We start from the raw sequence: 20,348 nt of genomic DNA, 5'->3' as shown, positions 1-20,348 counted from the left end.
AGGCGCCTCACTGAGGGAACCAATCAATGCCAAGAAAGGGCGGGGCTTGTCGACGACGCTAGTTGCTGCCGGGGAAACGGCGTACCAAGGGTACTACGGAATTGTGCCGGTGGACTAAGAAACTCCCGCCATTTCGACAAGGAATTAACCTCTTGATTGAACCAGGTTACTTTTTAGTAAGAATTACTAACGCAGTGTTCCGCTACCAGGACGTTCTGGCTCAACGAAGATGCAACAAAGACAATTGTTTATGCAAGGACAGGCCTAGTTTACAAGACTTGGATTGTACAGCGCGCCAGACCTGCTGAACTGAGCTTTGGCTATTGCCGCGAGTTTGATTTCGGGGTGGCTTGTACTCTTTCATGTCCATCTGGAGAAGCTAAAAGTTTCTCAGCTGTCCAGAGAAACAAGTCCAGCAACATCATATATCTCAGGCATTGCATGAAACCGATGTGACAACGGCACCAAAGGAGAGGACAAGGATGCGATGAGGCAGGTGGCGAGAAGCGCACTGTTATTGTTTTGCAACGACATAGCAAACCAGCCTACTAGCTAGTCGGCTAACTAGCTGCTACACGTTGAGAGCCGGGCCTGCCGGCGGTAACGTGAGACGTGCTATCATTAGGCGGTAACACTTGGGACACTTGGATACATGCTAGGGTCATATTGTTGTATATCACTACACTAGTTTGTTGCTTGGAGGTTTAACTTTTCTGTTGGTACCAGTGCCATTTGTGGATTTACAATGGCGCCGCTTTTGGGCCGGAAACCTTACCCACTGGCTAAACCGCTAGCCGAGCCACCAGGCCCGGGAGAGGAGATCTACATCATCGAGCACACCAAGGAGGCCTTCAGGAACAAAGAGTATCCTTAACGTGATGCTGCTGATGCTTATACAAGTTAAGCCACCCGGCAAGCTCCGCTTGTGTAACGAACTGGCTATATTATTGTGTTCACAGCCTTATGCCTTGTACAAGAGAGTTGACGAGCGTTACATAATTGCGTCTACCCTGCCATTTTCGACCTATTATGTGATCTCCGCCAGTAGGCAGTTTACATTGTATGTCATGCTTGCCAGCTAACGTTTACAGCACTTGGCTAATCAGCTCATTGTAGCTTACTGGCTATTGCATTACGCAAGTAATAATAGCAGTTTATCTGGCACATAACACATATCTTGTACTTTTTGAATGTACAGACAAGCCAGAGGACCCCTTTCACTCTCTGTTTTTATGGCCCGCTGTCAGTTATCAATGCTAGCAGGGTTAGCTAACACACTGCTAACGTTAGTATCCCATTTTGTCACAAAAGCCTGTCGTCTGCCTGCGCCGGTTGAAGCCATTGCTCGGTTAAATAGTTAGCCGTTAGCATACAAGCCCCTATAAAGTTAGCTAGTTGTGGCTAATGTCAAACTTGTCTTTATGTTTTGGTTTGTGACAGCAGGTAGCTATGTACTGTTCAATAGTTTAACTAAGTATTTCAGTTAATGTATAAAGGTTAACTTTCCCTTCATGTTCAGAAGGTGTTTATGTGAAAACTACAAATGTTATTGATAGGTAGTTGACATGAATACGAAAACAACAATGACGGCAGTGACACGTGCACTCCTATCAGCTAGCTTTTCTATTTGGTTTGAAGTTGGCTGGATTTGTCTTCTGACAGTCCCATAGCTTTGTTGATGTTGTCGTATTTTCTATCAACCGTTACTATGTAATGCCTAGGATATCTGCTTGTGTAACAGATACAGTATTTGAAACTTAGCCACTCGTGTCAATTTCAAGCTTTTCCATGTACTTTAAAATTGAAAATTTTCCAGAAGTGGGCTTCGTTATTTTGTTTGGTTTTACTTTCTTTGGATTTGTCATAGATGAGACTTCCCCTAGCCTTCTGGGTCGTTTCGGTGTAATCTGTTGACATTTAGGCATCTTAAGTGACAAGTAAATAACCAAGTTAATGGATATGTCATTTATGTGAATATTTAATTTCCTTGATCAAATATGTACAGAGAGTATGAGGCACGCTTACAGAGATACAGTGAGCGTATATGGACATGTAAGAGCACTGGAAGCAGCCAGCTTACACACAAAGAAGCATGGGAGGAGGAACAAGAAGTCACTGAACTGTGAGTATTAATTTTAAGGTCTGTGTCTCTGTTAACAGTTTCTAGGTGCTTGTTATAAAAACAATACCATTTGCCTTCTCTTTTTGATTGCAAGAAGCAGACTTTGCGCAGTCAGTTCTCTATGTTGCACCACTAGGACATTTTAGTTGATGGTGTGCTTTTAGATGGCCACTAAACTTTGCCAGTTATCTCTGAATATTACAACCACAGCTGGTTATGCAGATGCTCTTGCAGTTTCATTGAAATGACAGATAGGGTGTCTGCCAGAAGCTCTGTGGTATCACAGAAGAACTAAGCTCCTCTGGTGAAGGTCGTGCGCTTTGTTGCTTTGCTATGATTGGGTGAATCTGGTGCTCCTCCTCTCATTCTATTTAGAGGGTGTGTGATTGAGTCATCCTTGAATCTGCAAAGGCCTACTGGAAGTTCCCTTATCCTGATCTGCAACAGAGGGAAATATAGTGACTGTAAAATCTAGAATGACTGTATCTTTAAACTCAGTCACCACCATCTTGTTATATGTGTTCTGTATTTACTCATAAAGAGAAAGGGTTACCAAGCTGTATCTGCAACTAGAGGAGATGTCACAACAAAGACAGGGCTCAGCTGCTCAATCACACAGGATCAGGAGCTGTATTTAAACTCTAATTATATCAGCCAATAGACTTTGCGTCCCCTAGTGGCCACTTTCATCCTATTGTTGCCCTATTATGTAATACTCTCAACCTAAACCTTGTAATGAATGGTGTGTTGGAGGTAGTCATAAGGAACATCAATTGCAATGACTGTGAGGAATCCAACAAATATTAACCTATGTAAATCAATCTTTATTAATTTTAACAAACATAAGTTGGCGTACAATTTTTGATGCTTTGTAGTTTAAATGACTATACCCTGAAGTGTGAATATTATATCATCCTGAGGATATAGTGTACATGATGATAATGATTGGCATCTGAACAATAGTTCAGCAACCCTTTTTTCTTTGACAGAGCCGTAGAAAAACTGAATTCAAAGCAAACAAACTCCACCAATGTGAAAGAAATCTCCACAAAAAGGGTCCATGTCTGTTGTGGCAGCAGTCACAGTTGTTCGCATTTGTCAGGAGAGTAGTCTTGTTTTTTCCCCCTACTAAACTGTGTTTGTATGTGCAGACTTGAGGAGGAGTATCCCCAGTGGTTTGAGAAGCCAGTCCTGGAGATGGTCCACCACAATACTGTGTCTTTAGACAAACTAGTTGAAATGGCCTGGTTGGAAATCCTCACCAAGTATGCTGTTGGAGAAGAATGCGATTTTCTGGTCAGTATAACCCGTTACTTTCTAAACCAGTGTAATTTTCCATTTTGAATATAGTGTGAATTTTTTTAACCGTAGAGTTACAGAATGACTAATACTTTGAGTTATCAAGCTGTATGTGGTAACCCAAAAACTTTAGATTTGTACTGTGATTCTTATGCCACCATTCGCTTCAGATGCATTTAATCACGTCAGCATATGTATTTAAATGAAACATTTCTGTATATAATTCTGTTGTTTTACCTCAGTATAAATGCAAATGATCTGGTCTTGGTGGTATAACTGTTCAAGAATGTGTTAAAACACAACCTTCCATGTGGTGTCATGTAAGGTGTTCTGATCCTTTTTTTTTTTTTTTTTTTCAGGTGGGGAAGGACAAAAGTCTACGAGTGAAGGTGATTAAAATTCATCCTTTAGAAAACCCAGAGGGTGAGACAGGGGAGAAAAAGCTTGAGGGTGCCTGTGACTCTCCATCCAGTGATAAGGAGAACGCCAGCCAGGAGAATCAGCGAAAGGAACCTCCTATCCGAGAGGAGGAGAACAGGAGGGAGAGTCTGAGTATGTATCATTAAAGGGATTAACAAACAAGAGTTAAAAAATGTGTCCATTAAACTCTCTTCAGATTGTTTTTTACTACTGAAACAGAAGTGAGATATAAAATGAAAACACTGGGAATCCTTTCCATTTATTACAATTAACTATATCTTACTTAACTTTTTCAGTATGTTTTGGTGAAAAAGTCTAATTTTATTCTTTAGGTGACAGAGCTCGGCGATCTCCAAGAAAACTTCCCACTGCCATGAAAGAGGAGAAAAAGAAATGGGTGATGCCAAAATTTCTTCCTCATAAGTATGACGTGAAGCTCATCAGTGAGGATAAGGTTTGTATACCATTACCGTTAGTTAAGACCTTTTATTGAGTTTTCTATCTAGGCTAACTAAACAGTCTGCTGTGTCTTGGAGCACATATAACAGTAAATCACCCTGTTTTCTGTGCTCTAAAATACATTCATTGCTGCCTAATCCTCAGCTCTTGACCCCCCCCCCCCCCCAAAAAAAAAAAAAAAAAAAAATCAATCCATATCTTCCACTCTGATTTCTGTTGTAGGTGATCAGTGATGTCCCATCAGACAGCCTTTTCAGGACTGAACGACCTCCAACCAAGGAAATTATGCGCTATTTCATCAGGCACTACGCTCTGAGGTTGGGCAAGGCAGAGAGTGCCCCCTGGGTGGTTGAGGATGAGCTAGTGAAAAAGTTCAACCTACCCAGCAAATTCAGTGACTTCCTTCTTGATCCACACAAGGTACCTTATAAATGGTGATATTTACCCACCACTTAATTGAACAATTTTGTGCTTGTCTTATACTGTTGTTTGTTTTCTTAGTTCTTGGCTGAGAATCCCTCTGCAAAGCGTAAGAGCTTGTCATCTCCTGAGGGTAAACCTAGCAAGAAGCTTAAAACTCAAGACACACCAGGGGAGGATTCAGGAAACGAGAAGGTAGAGAAGAAAAGAAAAAAGAAGAAAGATGCTCTCAGCATGTCCCTCAGTCCCACTATTTGGGGCCACATGCAGGTTAGCCCAATGAGAATTTTTGTTTTCAACATCATGAAACCTCAGTAAAAATACGTAATTTCACTTAAAATTCAAAAGTTTTGTTTGATAGTTTTATGTTGTCTTCATTCCAGAAAATAAATATGAATGGTTCTCCACTCAAGGTAAAAAACTCAGGAACTCCAAAGAAAGGAGACGGCAAGAGCACGGCTCCCTCCACTCCAAAATCAGGCAAAAAATCAGCAGACAAAAAAGAGGGAAAGAAAACTGGAAAGACTGGGGATAAGAATGTCCTTAAAGCATCTAAAAAAGATGGTAAAGCCGGTCCTAAGATGAAACAGATGACTCTGCTCCATCTGGCTAAGAGCACTCCTGCTGGAAGCCCTAAGAAGAGAGCCAGAAGTTCTAGCTTGGGAACGCCAAAACTTGGGAAGCCATTGCATCCCATGGCTCTCCATCTTCTTCGCTACTATAAAGAAAACAAGGACAAAGAAGACAAAAAGAATTCCCTTTCTGGTCTCATTGCTAAGGCTGCTAAGACATTGTCCTCTGATGACCGGGGTCGCCTGCCGGAGGAGCTCAGGGAAATGGTGCAGAAACGCTGGGAGCGCCTAGAGGAAAAGAAACGCTGGGCAGCCATGACTGAAGAAGAAAAACAGGAAGAGATGAATAAGAAACGTCAGAAACTGCGAGAGAAGGCCAGGGAGAGGCGTGAAAAAGAGATGCTTGTTCGACGTGAACAATCACGTAGATATGAGGACCAGGAGATTGAAGGTGGCAAGACCCTGCCGGCATTCAAGCTTGTGGACATGCCTGAAGGGCTTCCAAACACTCTCTTTGGGGACGTAGCTATGGTGGTGGACTTTCTCCACTGCTACGCAGGGCTGCTAATGCCAGAAGACCAGTATCCCATCACAGCAACAGCCCTAATGGAAGCGCTGGCTGGAGACCGATCTGGTTTCCTCTACCTGAACCGTGTGCTGGTAGTTCTCCTGCAGACACTGCTACAGGATGAGCTGGCTGAAGGTTACAGTGAGCTAGATATGCCTTTATCAGAGATCCCTCTTACCATGCATTCTGCATCAGAACTTGCACGACTGTGTCTGCGTCCGTGCGATGCCCACGGCGAAGAGAGTGTCCAGGGCTCAGAGGACTCTGGGGCCGTAGGCGGCTTTGATGATGTGGTTACAAGTGAATTTTTGGAGAAGCTGGAGACAATTGAAGTGTTTGAGCTCAGTCCAGAGGAGAAGGTCAACCTTCTAGTGTCACTTTGTCACCGCATCCTCATGACCTACTCAGTGGAAGACCATGTTGATGCGATGCAGCAGCGATCTGCTGAGCTGTGGAAGGAGCGTCTGGCTATGCTCAAGATGGTCAATGATCGCAAGAGGGCTGAAAGGAAAAAGCGCAAAGAGATGGAAGACAAAGGTAAACAATTACCTGAAAGGTCTTGGTATAATTTGTTTGTTAGAAGGTTCATAAGGTACTTGATTGGTGATGTATCTTCTTGCGTCTCACTTTAAAGTAGTGAATTAAATGTGAGGGAATGTAATGTTGGATTAAACACAACAAGACCTATATAAATTGTCCTTTTATCCTTGGTATATCGACTTGAACATTTATCAGTATATTTATTTCATATGGTGTCTTGTGTGACTTTTGACTGATTTTTTTTTTTTTTTTTAATTGCCATAGTCAAAGAGGAGGGTGGCACACCCAAAGAAAAGAAAAAAGAGGGTGGTGCTAAGAAGGAGAAGGAAAAGGAGAACAAAAATGAAGTCAAAGTGGAGCCTGAGCCAGAGGATATGATCAGCTCGGTGAAGAGCAGGCGGCTGATGTCCATGCAAGCCAAGAAGGAGAAAGAGGAGTTGGACAGGCAGAACAAAGGTAAATTCTTGAGTGGAGCAGGTCACTCTGATCAAGGAATACTTATTTTTCACTGTGACTTAAAATATTTTAGAAGTGGCTTCATGAGGCAACGAATGTTGCATTGATTTGGATTTGTAAAATGGAGATTCTCAAATTTTGCTTGTCAGATATGAAAGCCAGAGAAATGATTACTAAATATATTACAATTCACTTGCTATTTCTCACACTTATTTTTTAACATTATTCCCTGTAGAACGAATGGAGAAGGAGGCTGAAGAGGAACGAGCACGTAAACAAAGGGTCGCTGCAGAAAGGGCCTTTCAGGATGGTGTAACCAAAGCCAAACTTGTAATGCGCAGGACCCCACTGGGAACAGACAGAAGTCATAACAGGTTAGTGTTGTACACAGACACTAATAAATGTAGTAATGATGTATTAATTGAAACAATTTCTTGGATAGATGGTTTTACATACTTGATCTGAAACCATAATACATTCCTGTTTCTGTTCAGGTACTGGCTGTTCTCTGATGTGGTTCCTGGGCTGTATATTGAGAAAGGCTGGGTACATGAAAGCATCGACTACAGCTACACCCCTCCACCTCCTCCACCCGAAGAAAAACCAGCACCAGAGCCTGAGGTAGAAGAGGATGAAGATACTGGCTCAGCTATTACTCAAGATTCTGCTACTACACAAGGTGGAGTGACTTGAGAATTTTTTTAAATAGGAGGCATCTCTGTGAATCTGGATTTGAAAAAAAATGCACAAATCTGTATCAATGGACTGTCCAGACTCATTATAAACATGGGAAAACTGTCAATAACACCAGAGTACAAAAGCTGAACTTTGTATTTTTCCTCCAATATGCTCACAACCTTTTACTGAGTACAGAGCACCAACTTGGAAAGTGACAATTGTTTCTGTTGGTTATTGACTGATTCATTTGATTATGTTGTAATAGCTGAAAAGGACGATGGCAGCATAGATGGTGCTATTAGTGAAGGAGCCCAGCAGGGAGCAGCACCGGAGGTCTGCATAGAAACTACTATTCCTAAGCAAGGACAAAACCTCTGGTAAGAGTGCTGCCTCTTTCTTTCCTACTCTTGCAGTCCTCTTTTTACTCTGTAATATGCTCTTCACTCGTAAATGTCCTGCCTCTTACACAGGTTTGTATGCGATAATCCAGCTGACTTGGATGAACTGGTGGAGAGTCTTCATCCTCAGGGAGTTAGAGAGAGCGTACTGAAAGCAAAGATACAAAACAGGTAAATGCAGTGATAGTCAAAACAAATTAAGAGTCACTTGAAATCCTGCCACTTTTTACTTTTCACTTCACAAATTGTTTTATTAGCTCTTATGAAAAACATCCAAGACTCCAGTTAGAGTTGTCTTGCATAACCTGCGTGTTTTAAATTTCTTCAGATCTGAATGGAATATGATGGAGGACTATTTCCGTCATCAGGTCCAAAATTGCTGAATTCTGTTTTTAGTTTCTAGATTCAAGTAGAATTGCTGGCATTTTAGTGGGAAAAGTCCTGATTATTGAGCCCTGCATATTTAATATAGGGTTAAGTAAAAGTCAACTACATGCAGGAAAATAAGTCCAAAGTTGTTCAAATCTTGCCACAGATACCAGGATATCCTCCACTCCATCCATCTGACCCGTAAGGGGAAGACTGGCCTCAGGACCTGTGATGGCTATGAAGAGCTGCTCAAATACATGCGCAGTGACATCCAGGAGATAGCCTCACGACTCCAGAAGGGAGGCCTGGGATACATGGATGATAACACAGACATTGGAGAACAGGTGATTGTTTTCGACTGATAAGAAATACAAGATGCATTGATTAGTTTTATTGTTTTTGATATTTGCATGTGTCTGCATCCTGCAGGGTCTGAGAAAGTCCTAAAAGTCTTGAATTTACAAATATGCATTTAGTACCTTAAAAAAGTCTTGAAAAGGTATTAAATTTGATATGGTATTTCTTAATTTATGCTACCATAAACTTGTTGGCTGTATTGTGTGTGTCTGGGAAATCTGCAAACAAAGTAGTGTTAGTCGACTCAGCTTCATCAGTTCCAACCTAGACAATTCATATTGAAATTAGGAACCAATTATTGCTAACTTTGCAGACCCCCAGAAATGACTCATGGCGTTGGAGTAAATAAATACGTTTTCCTAAATTCTAGGAGTCACAAATTTTTGCCAGTATGGCTGTGAAATGGGCATTAAATTCTGCTTTAAGTAGTCTTAAATTTAACTTGTAGAAACCTTTAGGAACCCTGTAATAACTTTGCTTCATCACTTGGATGCAGCTGAAGGACATTGAGAGCCTGAAAGAGTTTGGTGAGTGCATCATCACCATTCAGGCCTGTGTCATCAAAAAGTTCCTGCAAGGATTCATGGCCCCTAAGCAGAAAAAGAAGAAAAAGCAAGGAGGCGAGGAAAGCAGCAAGGCTGAGGAGGTGGATGAGGAGAAGAGGCTGGCAGAGGAGGCCAGGGTAAGAGGACAGAGCCGTTTGTCTTTTAACTGGATCAAAAAGTCTCTTGGACTTAAACTATACAGGAACATGTATACCTTTTATAGATAAATGGTATGCTTTCTCATCCAAATGAATCCTAATCTGTATAATGGCGTCCTATAACACACATTACATTATTGCTTCTTAGGTGGCTACAGCTGTAGAGAAGTGGAAGACTGCTATCAGAGAGGCCCAGACATTTTCGCGGATGCATGTGCTACTGGGAATGTTGGACGCTTGTATTAAGTGGGATATGTCTGCAGAGAACGCTCGCTGCAAAGTCTGCCGCAGGAAAGGTAAATAACCATTTCACTAATTTTAATGAAAAGGTATCCTACAGGTTAGTTATAGCCGATGTCTGGTGGTGTTCATTGTCTGGATATTTACGTGCAATTAAATAAGAAGATGGATAACTTTTATTACATCTGCTGTACAGAGATTCCGCAACTGATCCCTATCTAAGTTCTCTCTCTCATTAAAGAGGTCAGCACTGTCTCAGAGTTAATCCAGTAAACTGTTGTACTGCTGTCTGTACACATGGTCATCAGTAGTTGGAGTGAAGCACTGTCATAATTCTACCTTCTGTCTAGTGCTCAGGGAAAACCCTTCTATACTGAAGCTGATGGAGTGTCCCAGCAGGTACAGAGCAGAGCAGGCTAGTGTCAGGCAGGTCTACATACAGCATCCCCGCAGGCCCTCAGGTGAACCTGTAGTGATAAGATAAGTCATGTCTTAGCTAATGAAAAAGTGCAGCAAGTTATAGCATCTGTTATCGCCATTCCAGGAGGAGTATGACTCTAAAAGAATAATAAACCAGAAGAAATGCAAAAATGAACTTGTAAAAAAGATGAAACTACCTCCCCTGGTGACGACAGACCAACATGTCCTCTGGTCTGTTCCAGGTGATGACGAGCGGCTCATCCTCTGTGACGAGTGCAACAAGGCCTTCCATCTGTTCTGCCTGAGACCGGCATTGTACCGTATTCCTGCTGGCGAGTGGCTGTGTCCGGCCTGCCAACCCACCATAGCCAGAAGAGGCTCCCGGTCAAGGTAAAAGATTAAAAAAGATGACTTTTCCAATACACACCATTTTCTTTCATGTTCAAATCTGTTTGTAATAGATTCTTCTTCTTTCAGGAACTATAACCAGGACACAGAAGAAGAAGATGAAGAAGAGGAGTCTGAAGAGGAGGATTCTGATGAAGATGATGAGGAGGAGGATGAAGAAGAGAATGACTACACGGCCATGGGCCACAGCTGTGAGTGTTGATTAGGGAAACTGCCACGGCCAAATGCGTCAATGAGGATGTGTTCCTTTGGTCATGTGACTCATGACATGATGATTATGGGATGTTTTAACATGTACTGATTGATTTCATTACCTTTTTTTTTGTTGCATACTGCTACAGAAATGCAAAAGAAACAGCAGAACAAAACAGACTCATTCTAATCTGATTTTTATTCAAGCATCCTAGTGCTTATTTTTCTAAACTTGCAGCCCTGGTCTTCAAATTGGAATGAGAAGAATGTTGACGGGAATTTTAGTCCCCGTCTCTCCATTGTCTGTGTGTTGTCATGTAGCACAGTTCAGGTCTGGACCCTCCTTTGAAGCTGGGTCACAGTGTGGTTTCACTCAAACTATGTGGCAGGATGATCCCCTCTGTCAGTTCAGGGATGCATGATGAATAACAACTTGTACCTGCTCTGCTGTGTAAGAACTGATTCTCCTTTCTTGCCTGAGAGGGGATAGATTTGGTCCACTATTTAACTTCAACTTCAGATTCATCACATTATAAGCACGATGATGTTAAAGGTGAAAAACTTCTAGACTACATTTTGTCATATCTTGACCTGAAACCATCTCTCATTTCTCTTTACAGTGAGATCAAGGAAGAAAATTAAGCAGTCCTCCTCCCGGCAGAAAAGTTCAAAAAGTAAATCTAAGAAGCCATCATCCTCAAGCAGCAAGCAGAGAGGTGGTCCCAACAGCCCTGCGGACATTGACGAACTGGTAAGAAACAAAGAGACACTACAACTGTGGATTTCAGATAATTGTTGAATGTGTGATTGTTCATTATGTGTGTTACAGTTCCGTCTGTTTTATCTATATGAATAAATAATTAAAACACATTGGAGCTAACATATGGCAGGACTTATTTCTTATTTTTTGGAAGGATTTGTTTTTCATTTAAACTGATTTGTCATCAGTATGTTAGATGTGTTGGTATTTCCACTCTGGGTGAACTGTAGCGTCTGTTTGCTGTTGACCAGGTGCGGCAGACTACCCAAACAGGAGTCCGCAGGCAGGTGTTGGAACTGGAGAAATGTGAGGAAATCTTGAAGAAACTGATGAAATTTCGTTACAGCTGGCCTTTCAGGTGAGAACAACACTTGGACCATTTCTTTTATGTGCTACAGGGAGTCATTTTAAGTTGGGGCAACATCAATCACTAGAGAACTTTAACACTGAGTGAATCTTGTACACTAAGGCCTCAGACTAACAGGAAGTTGTCTGTTAGAATATATGGTCTTCTTCCCTTCGACTCCGCAGAGACCCTCACTACTCAGTGAAACATAATGGACCTCAGAGTGTAATGTTTTTACCAACCAAAAACTGGAAATTTTTTTTTTTTGTCGTTGAAGATTTGCATAACACATTGAATGGATTGCTTGTTTGGTGGTTCTTTTTATTATGTAGCCATTTTAATGCTAGGGCCCTCACACAAATAAATATTCAACAAAAACCAAGGTTATAATCACTACATCTGGAGCTCAGTGCGGCCCATGTCAACTGTGATTGGCTTAAAGAAAATCAACAAGCCAGAGGAGTTTTCTCCTTATTCCAGAATAATAGGTTAATTCAGTGCTGAAATGCAATGTGGAGATAGGTCTGTCAATGTAAAACCACATCAGACTCAATGAGTTTCTTCATGGAACCCATTTATATCATAAAACATACCAGACTATATGTATTTTTTTCATTAGTCTTCAACTGATTGCTGCCATCATCTCATCTGTTTTCACTCTTCTTTCAGGGAGCCTGTGTCTCCAGAAGAGGCAGAGGACTACCTGGACATTATCTCACAGCCCATGGATTTCCAGACAATGCTGGGAAAGTTCAGCCAAGGGTCATATCGCAACAACCAGGACTTCCTAGAAGACATGAAACTGGTCTTCTCCAATGCAGAAGAGTACAATCAGCAGGGTAGCACTGTGCTCTCCTGCTTGGCCAAGACGGAGCAAACATTTACTGAGCTCCTTCAAAAGCTGCTGCCTGGCCTCAGCTACCTCCGCAGGCGCTCACGCAAACGTGCCTACCAAGCACCTGCAACATCTGAGGAAGAAGAAGAGGAGGATGAGGATGAAGAAGAAGAGGAAGAGGAGGAACCACAGAAGAAGATGCAGAATGGAAAATCAGACAAGAAGAAAAGTAAAAATGGCAGGGCACAGAAATATGAGGAGAGCGAGAGTGAGGAGGATGAGGAGGAGGGGAGTGGCAAGAGGAGGAGTAAGCGGACCTCTGGAACCTCAGGCAGAAAGGATTACAAGGAGCAGGAAAGTGATGATGAGCGGGATAGCCGCAGAACTCGGCAGCGGGGGGGCCGGGGCGATGCTGGGGGAGCGAGTAGTGACGAGGATCGGTCCAACCAGCGACATTCCAAGCGACTGAAACGCTCGTGAAGTTTAGGGTGCTTTTTGTTATTTTGTCGTCTCTTTGCTTTAAAATTTCAGTCCCGCACTTCTGAAAACGATCAAGAGCCCTTCATCGCCTCCTCTTCGACAGCCAGCGGGACTTAATCCTCAGAAGGACTTTTTGTGTTATTGAATTTATGTTCATATTTTGAAATAAGACAAAAGAAAACTGATTTATATTTGTAACATGTTTAATATCAGTGGTGTTTTTTTCAACCAAGAAATTTGAAACATTTGAAATAATGGAGAATTCCTCAAAGCTCTTAAGACACTTTGATTAGAATTTCAGTTCCAGGTTGACAACCTCACACAAGTGTAATTTGTCTTGAAATGCTGAAAACATTGTCATGTGGACTGCTTTGTTTAAACATTGCTTTGTCACTCCAGACACCAGTACATTGTGATCCTGTCTTAACCCTCCACATGCACTCGAAGTCCAACCATCACTTTTAATTACGAGGGTTAAACATAGGTAACCCCACAGTAAAATGTCTGTCACCCACCCACACCTGCCACAGTCCAGTGTGTTGTCAGTAAGTACTTTTAAAGAGATGGTGTTATTGTAGCTCAAACCCCCTGTGCAGACAGAAATACTTCTTGATATAAATGTGTATCCTCCTCCAAATTGCTCTTTCTATGTAGTACCATTTTATCTTGGTCAAATGCAAGTTTATAGACAAACATGATAGGATTTTACTAGTTAGTCTTTTGTTTTTAAGCCAAGTCTCACTATACAGAATCACAAAGAACACTCAACTATTTTCATTGATTCTCATGCTAAAAATGAGCATCATCTCAGCTTTTGGTGTCCAGCTGTTTTCAAAATCTTGGACCTGACTTTTCTTGGAGTCCTGTAGTCGGTGTAGAACTGACCAGCCTCTCTGCTCTGTAGTGCCCTGCCACTTTAAAAGAACCGGTACCTCAATGCTCCGCCAGTTTGCACTCCTTTTTGTGTAAAGTGCATCTAATATGCCAGCAGGACCACACTTTACAGAAATGATGTGCATAAACATTTGTAAACAGTGTTTAAAACAGCAGATGTGATGTTTGTTAACAAAATGGGCATTTTGAATATTTGATATTTTTTGCACATTTTATTTGGTATTGTAAATTAAACTTGTTAGTTGAACTTAGTCACATCCACTAAATTTGTAACCAGGGCTCTTCTGGTCAATGCAGAGAACATGTCAGGACACTTTTGTTTTACTTTTGTCTCAGTAGAAATGGTTTAATTTGTCAGCGGTGTATTTAATCACACCTAAAGCCTTCTGTCACTTGTTTATTGACTTAACAGGCTTAGTTAAGTGAAACCAGCTCCTTAGAGACAAATTAAACCCCCCGCATGTCCTGGCAAAGTCACCAGGTGGTGCTCTACCCCTGCACTTTGAGTCATTTTTCTTTTCTTTTTTTTTTTTTCCCTAATGGGTAATGTACTGACATCACTGTAAACACAACACCTGACAGTGAGATTTAAACAGTCCTGGTGAGTTTTGGCACTTGATTTGTATTTAGTATAAAGACACACTGGGCAGGAAAACTGCTACAGCTAAATGCTTGCATCGGCACCTATTTAAGGAAGCATTTGTACCTCGTGACCATGTGCAGATGTTTCTTTTGTAGATCTGAGGCTGTATATACTGATGAGGCTGGTTTGCCCTCTTCTGTTTGTACTGTGCTGTGCTGTTTTCCTGTGTTTCTCTAGTGCTGTTAACATTTAGTATTTTCTGATTTCATTCGGCTCCTGATTTCTTCCCCTCATGTTTTTTTTTTTTTGCTTTGTTCCTGACCTGATTTAAGATGATAATTGTTGATCATTTCAGCGAACAAGCAAAAGTGACTGCCCCTCTCTAAATGAGACCTGACTGTAAATGCTTTCTTTATTATTGAAGGAACTGCAAAACTCTTTTACACTTCCTTTTTTATATATATATTTATAGTCTCTAAATCTGGGTTTGGGCAGGGTCGGAGGATTCACATGTAAAGAATTTCCAATAAAGGCTATGGATGAACAATGCAGTTCTCCCTGTTTATTTTGTTTGGAGCTGACATCACTGCCATCTGTAAACCTGATAATGAACGGGGGTGAGAGCGGGTCGGGCTGTGACCACCGACCAATGTCTTCTTTACTTTTTAATAAAATATCAAACATGTTTTTGCTGTGGTCTTGAGTCTTTCTCTAAAACATCATGGAATGCATGTCTAATAATACACAGGGAAATTCACACATGAATGATAGATGCAGAAAAGTTGTCCCCTCTGATGGTTGTGCATTGAATTATGTTGCATCAAGATCATTTTACTCATGCATTTATGTAAAACCAGGCCTTCAATGTTGTAGCTGGTTCAGATGGAGCTTATTTTGGACTGATTTGTATTATAATGTAACTGATTATTTCCATTCTGCATTAATCAGATTTATTCCCCTCTTCCATTAATCAATTTAGTCTATGAATATTCAGAACAACAGTGAGGAATGCTAACACAAAGAAGCCCGGAGATCCAGATTCATTTTGTCAATTCCATGGGGAAATTCCTTTGTCCTTGAGTGAATCAGTAAATAATTTACAGAACCGTCAGTCTGTCTTCAGTCCAGTGGCACACTTTTGTCCAAACATCAAAATAATCCAAATACATATTAATCATTAAAACAATTTAATGGAAAAACTGCAAATTCTGTCTTTGAAGGAGCTGCAACTGTTAAATGTTTTACATGAAAAAGGACATGAAATAACTGATAAATATTCTCCTAGTCAACTTTGAGCAATACCTGCTGAAAACAAAACCATATTTTATGAACTCTGTGTCTTTTATGTGAAAATGTGTGAAATAACTAAAGCTGTTGGACTCAGTACTTTACACATGTCTCCACAACTGATACCAGTCAAGTGTTCTGGACATAAATACTAAGACATAAGAAATGATAATGTTAATTATTGCATATGTTGAAAATGTCACATATTTTCAGAAAGGTGATGCATAGATTGTATCTCTTAAGAAAACTGATGTCCAAAGTTGGTTGACTTTTGCTCCGAAGTTTTTACCATCATCTCTAATGTAACTGGTAGGAAAATTAATTCAAACCCCTTGAGTGCTCTATTTGGGATTTTTGTCAGGACACCTTCCTTCTCCACCTCTCAAAGTAATTCTCTTGCATTTATGACTATTCTTGCGAGAAGGGTAATTGTCCTGAAATGGAAATCACCACAGCCCCCTTCCTTTATTCACTGGCTCAGAGACATCCTGTATTTCCTCAAATTGGAAAAAATTAGAATGACTCTATGCCTCCGCTGATAAATTTTCACAAATCTGGAATTCTTTGTTTCAACTAGTCAGGAAAATAAATTTCCCCTTTGTTCCAGATTGACCTTTATGGTAATTTTTCTGCCCGGTGCTCTTCTTTGTTTTTTCTATTCGGTAATGCACCTTGTGTAACACATAACGGATCGATATTCTAAATGTGAACCTTTCAAGACCTTTTTTTGTTTGTTTAGTTTTTTTGGCTTTTTTTTTTTGTTGTTAATGGAGAAGGTTGGTGTACTTGTTCTTGTTCTTGGGTTTGTTTGCATGTAAAAAAAAAAAAAAGGAAATTGTGCAACAATTTATTTTTAATTGATGTCACATATGATACAGTGTTTGTAGTGCCCAATTTCTATAAAACTCCAAATAAAGGTTGGAGAAAAAAAAACAGAAAACTGATGGACTTTGATGTGAACCAGAAAATTCTTGAGATGTTTTACTTGAGTTTGGTAGAAAGCAGTGTGTCTTAACATGTTGGTTTGGTACGGACACTTGGATGTTAAATGTGAAGGCATACTGTTCAGAAAAGTAAATACTGTGAGCAAAATAATCTGAAAACCACAGATCAGGAAATGGACCTGTCTCATCCTATTTGTAGGGCTCCTAGAGTCCCAGGATTCATTAAAAGGATCTCTGAGAAATCTTTTGTATCAGCTGCACTTAAGGTATTAAGTTGCTGAACTGGATCAACTGACTGTAACTGAACCCAAGGTCTCCAGTTTTTACTGTTGTTTATCAATTATGGTTTTTGTGTAAAGTATGTTTCTGTCTCTTTTAACTCATAAAGACCCAAACAATCACTGGAGACCAAAATCATCTGTCAGTATACAATGTTTAATAACTTCTCATCCATTAATCGTATCAATCAATGTAAATAATTGGTGTAAAATACAGTTTTTCATCTTTTCATGGTCATCAGATATGACCCATTTGGATGATCAGAGGCTCTGTAGTTACCGTGGAAACACTGTCACCTTCTGCAACATTAATTCACCAGTAAAACCCATGGAGTTGGATCAATGATAGTGAATGGAGACACTTGTTTTATGTTCAATTAATGATATATTTGGTGATAAAGTTACTTAAAAAAAAAAAAAAAAGAAATCTCTTTTTCTGATATTATAACAATTTTATTCTAAGCTGTTATCAACGTCTACATGATCAGTAAATTAAATATGGGAAAATACTTGATTTTTATTGAAGAAACGCAAATACAGAGAATAATGTTATAATAAATGGTGATGGGTCAATTAAGAAAGGTTAAATAGAGAGAAAAAAATTCATTTTGGAACTGTCGCAAAAGTAGCACTGGGTCTTTATGGGTTGATTTAAGTATATCCTGTTTCTTTTTGCGGAACCAATTACAGTTTTCCATTTTGTGGTCAAGATCAATCTAACCCAAACTAACCTAACAAATGTAGAGGAAAAAGTACAATATTTACCTCATTTACTAGGGTAAAAATATTCAAGTGAAGTACCTTCAATGTGCAGCTATGTAAGTAAAATTACTGTGTTACATTTTAGCTCTACTTTGAGAAGACTTGCTGTTTCCTGATGACATGCACTAATAATCTGTTGCTGCCTTTGGTCTGTTCTAATAAACTGACTGACTGAATTTACTCTAAACAAGTTTGACCATTAAAAGCTGTGGATACAACCAACATTAGATGTTTATGAAGGCTATTACTGTGTCTAGACTGTGACTGAATGTACTTTCTAATGTTGTAATTATGGACTAAAACCATGACTTTGGTCCCTGCTCTAGTCTGAGCCAGTTTCACGAGGAGCTCTGCACAAAAATGAATGTGTACAGCTGGAAAAGTTCCTACACAACTGGAATGAAGTTTCTGTCAACGATGTATGGAACAGAGGAGAGCGTAAGGAGGACAGCAACATCTTATGAAATATCTAGTGAGGCGCTGACAGCCTCTGAGCGGTCTGTAATTTGGAAACAGGTGTAGAGGCTAAGACGGATCAGAGGAAAGGTCAGAGATGTTAAAAGTCAGTGGAAACGTAGCACTTGATTAGTGACACTTCAAGCATGGTGGCAGCTGCATTCAGATATCATAAACCTCAAATGATGCTTCACTTTGATACGCTTTACTCGCTTTAGATTTTACAAGATCTGCTTTACTCTCTAACTTCTATATCTGTTCTATAACGTCTGCTTTTATCACCCTTAAAGGAGAAGATGGTTGTCGGTTATGATGTTGACCCAAAAGAAAGGAAGGTGATGGCAGATTGAGGGCATTATGAGTTACAAGCCCTGAGGTGCTGGAGGGAAATGGCAGGTTTTTTTTTTCTGATTTGTTGTTATTCCAGTTAGAAGCATGAAATTTGCTTACTGAATCCTTGTGACAGACAGATTTTAGTGCAGTTTTGAAAAATGGTGCCAAAACTAACTAAGCAGTACTTTCTAATTAAGTGAACTGGGTTTGATTTAAATGAACTTGTAATGAACTCTGAGTAGTAGTAAGACCTCTTCACCTTCAGGAGTCTCTGTTCTTAGTCTTAGCATTAGAGGATTTGTTTTAACTAAAAAAAAAAATACAATCCCGTCATAAAACATTAACTTTTCGAGGTTTTGTATCAGGGTCTTTCCACTGGAGTGAAGGATTGTTCATTCCTCTCTGTACATCCTACGCAGTCCAACACAGTGGAGACGTGCATTCATCTCCACACTCCCCTGTTAAATCATGCACAGTCAGCAGCTGTCCACATGTACTGTAGCACGAAGGAGCTGCTTCCTGAGTCATCTGTAGGAAAACTAAAAGGTTCAGGTAAAGTTTGAGACAGTGGTTATGTAGATATTACACTGCATGACTGACAAACCTATGAACAAAGCAGAGTTTGGCACCTGAGAGCTTCTCTATGTCAGATGGAAATCAAAGTTGCATTAGTTTTTGAACAGATCTCAACAGGGTTTAGGGAGATTTATTTAACCCATAAAAACCCAGACAATCACTGTTGACTGAAATCATCTACCAATATAAAATATTTAATAACTTCTTCTCCATTAAACCTATCAATACATGTAAAGAATTGGTGTAAAATGCAGTTTGTCGTCTTTTTATGGTCATCAGATACGACCCATTTGGATGTTCAGAGGCTCCGTGGTGAACATGGAAACACCGTCCTCTTCTACAACATTGATTCACCAGTAAAACCCATAGAGTTGGATCAATGACAGTGGATGGAGACACTTGGTTTATGTTAAGTAAATGATAAATTTTGTTGAAAAAGTCCCATTTTCTTCATTGTTCTCTGTTTCTGATATTATGACAATTAACTTTAATCTGAGCTTTTATGAACATCTACATGATCTTGAATTAAATATGGGAAAATACTTGATTTTTATTGAAGAAAAGCAAAATACAGAGGATAATATGACAATAAATGGTGATAAATTGCTTAAGAAAGGTTAAATAGAGAGAAAAATTAATTTGGGAACTGCCGGAAAAGTAACACTGGGTCTTTATGTGTTAAATATAAATGCAGAAATGCAATAGAATATAATGTAACAGAATATTCATGTTTATGTTTTCTTTAGTGTATAATCATCAGTGTATAAGAGTTGTTGCTTTTTTGTTATTTTTCAGTGAACTGCTTATACTTTCATAGGTAGTGTATCTTCCTCTACAGAGTTCATCATGACTCTACAGTAGTTTATAAGGAATGTTCTGTCCTACTTGAAATTAGAAAAATTCTCAAAACCCACATTGATCTTGGATCTCTATCTTTTCTTCTTGGCTTATCAAATAAGTGTTTTAGTAATAAACCTAGTGGTAAATTGTATCATATTTTAACCTTTTGTGCCCAAAAGAATAAATTACTACATTGGGCTTCTAATAAATCCTCTACCATTTCTGGATGGAGGAAGCTAATACTGGAGCACATTCCACTGGACTTTTTGACATGTTTGGCACATTCTAAAATTGACATATTCAACCACATTTGGAAAGCCTTCTTGGATTATACTGAAGGAAATGTGTCCTCA

General features: G+C 39.9%; 1 protein-coding gene across 2 annotated transcripts; it reads left to right on the top strand.

The window, feature by feature from the left end:
* The first annotated feature begins 66 nt into the window (after positions 1-66).
* Positions 67-15,207, top strand: baz1b (bromodomain adjacent to zinc finger domain, 1B). 2 transcript variants are annotated; one of them, XM_030151604.1, is made up of 21 exons: positions 67-864; positions 2,006-2,122; positions 3,274-3,418; positions 3,781-3,973; positions 4,174-4,295; positions 4,523-4,720; positions 4,802-4,990; positions 5,104-6,397; positions 6,665-6,856; positions 7,092-7,230; positions 7,351-7,535; positions 7,800-7,911; positions 8,005-8,103; positions 8,468-8,645; positions 9,155-9,340; positions 9,510-9,657; positions 10,264-10,411; positions 10,499-10,620; positions 11,242-11,372; positions 11,633-11,739; positions 12,397-15,207. In XM_030151604.1, the coding sequence occupies exons 1-21, from the start codon at positions 746-748 to the stop codon at positions 13,040-13,042; spliced, it is 4,770 nt and encodes a 1,589-aa protein (XP_030007464.1). In that variant the 5' UTR covers positions 67-745; the 3' UTR covers positions 13,043-15,207. The 2 variants fall into 2 exon arrangements, with proteins under 2 accessions (XP_030007464.1, XP_030007465.1); XM_030151605.1 differs by having other exon boundaries at positions 746-864; positions 5,134-6,397.
* The last annotated feature ends 5,141 nt before the right edge of the window (positions 15,208-20,348 follow it).

The sequence above is a fragment of the Sphaeramia orbicularis genome, chromosome 13 (genome assembly GCF_902148855.1).
Source record: "Sphaeramia orbicularis chromosome 13, fSphaOr1.1, whole genome shotgun sequence".
NCBI classification, from domain to species: Eukaryota; Metazoa; Chordata; class Actinopteri; order Kurtiformes; family Apogonidae; genus Sphaeramia; species Sphaeramia orbicularis.
This window is presented reverse-complemented; position numbering and strand designations above follow the sequence as displayed.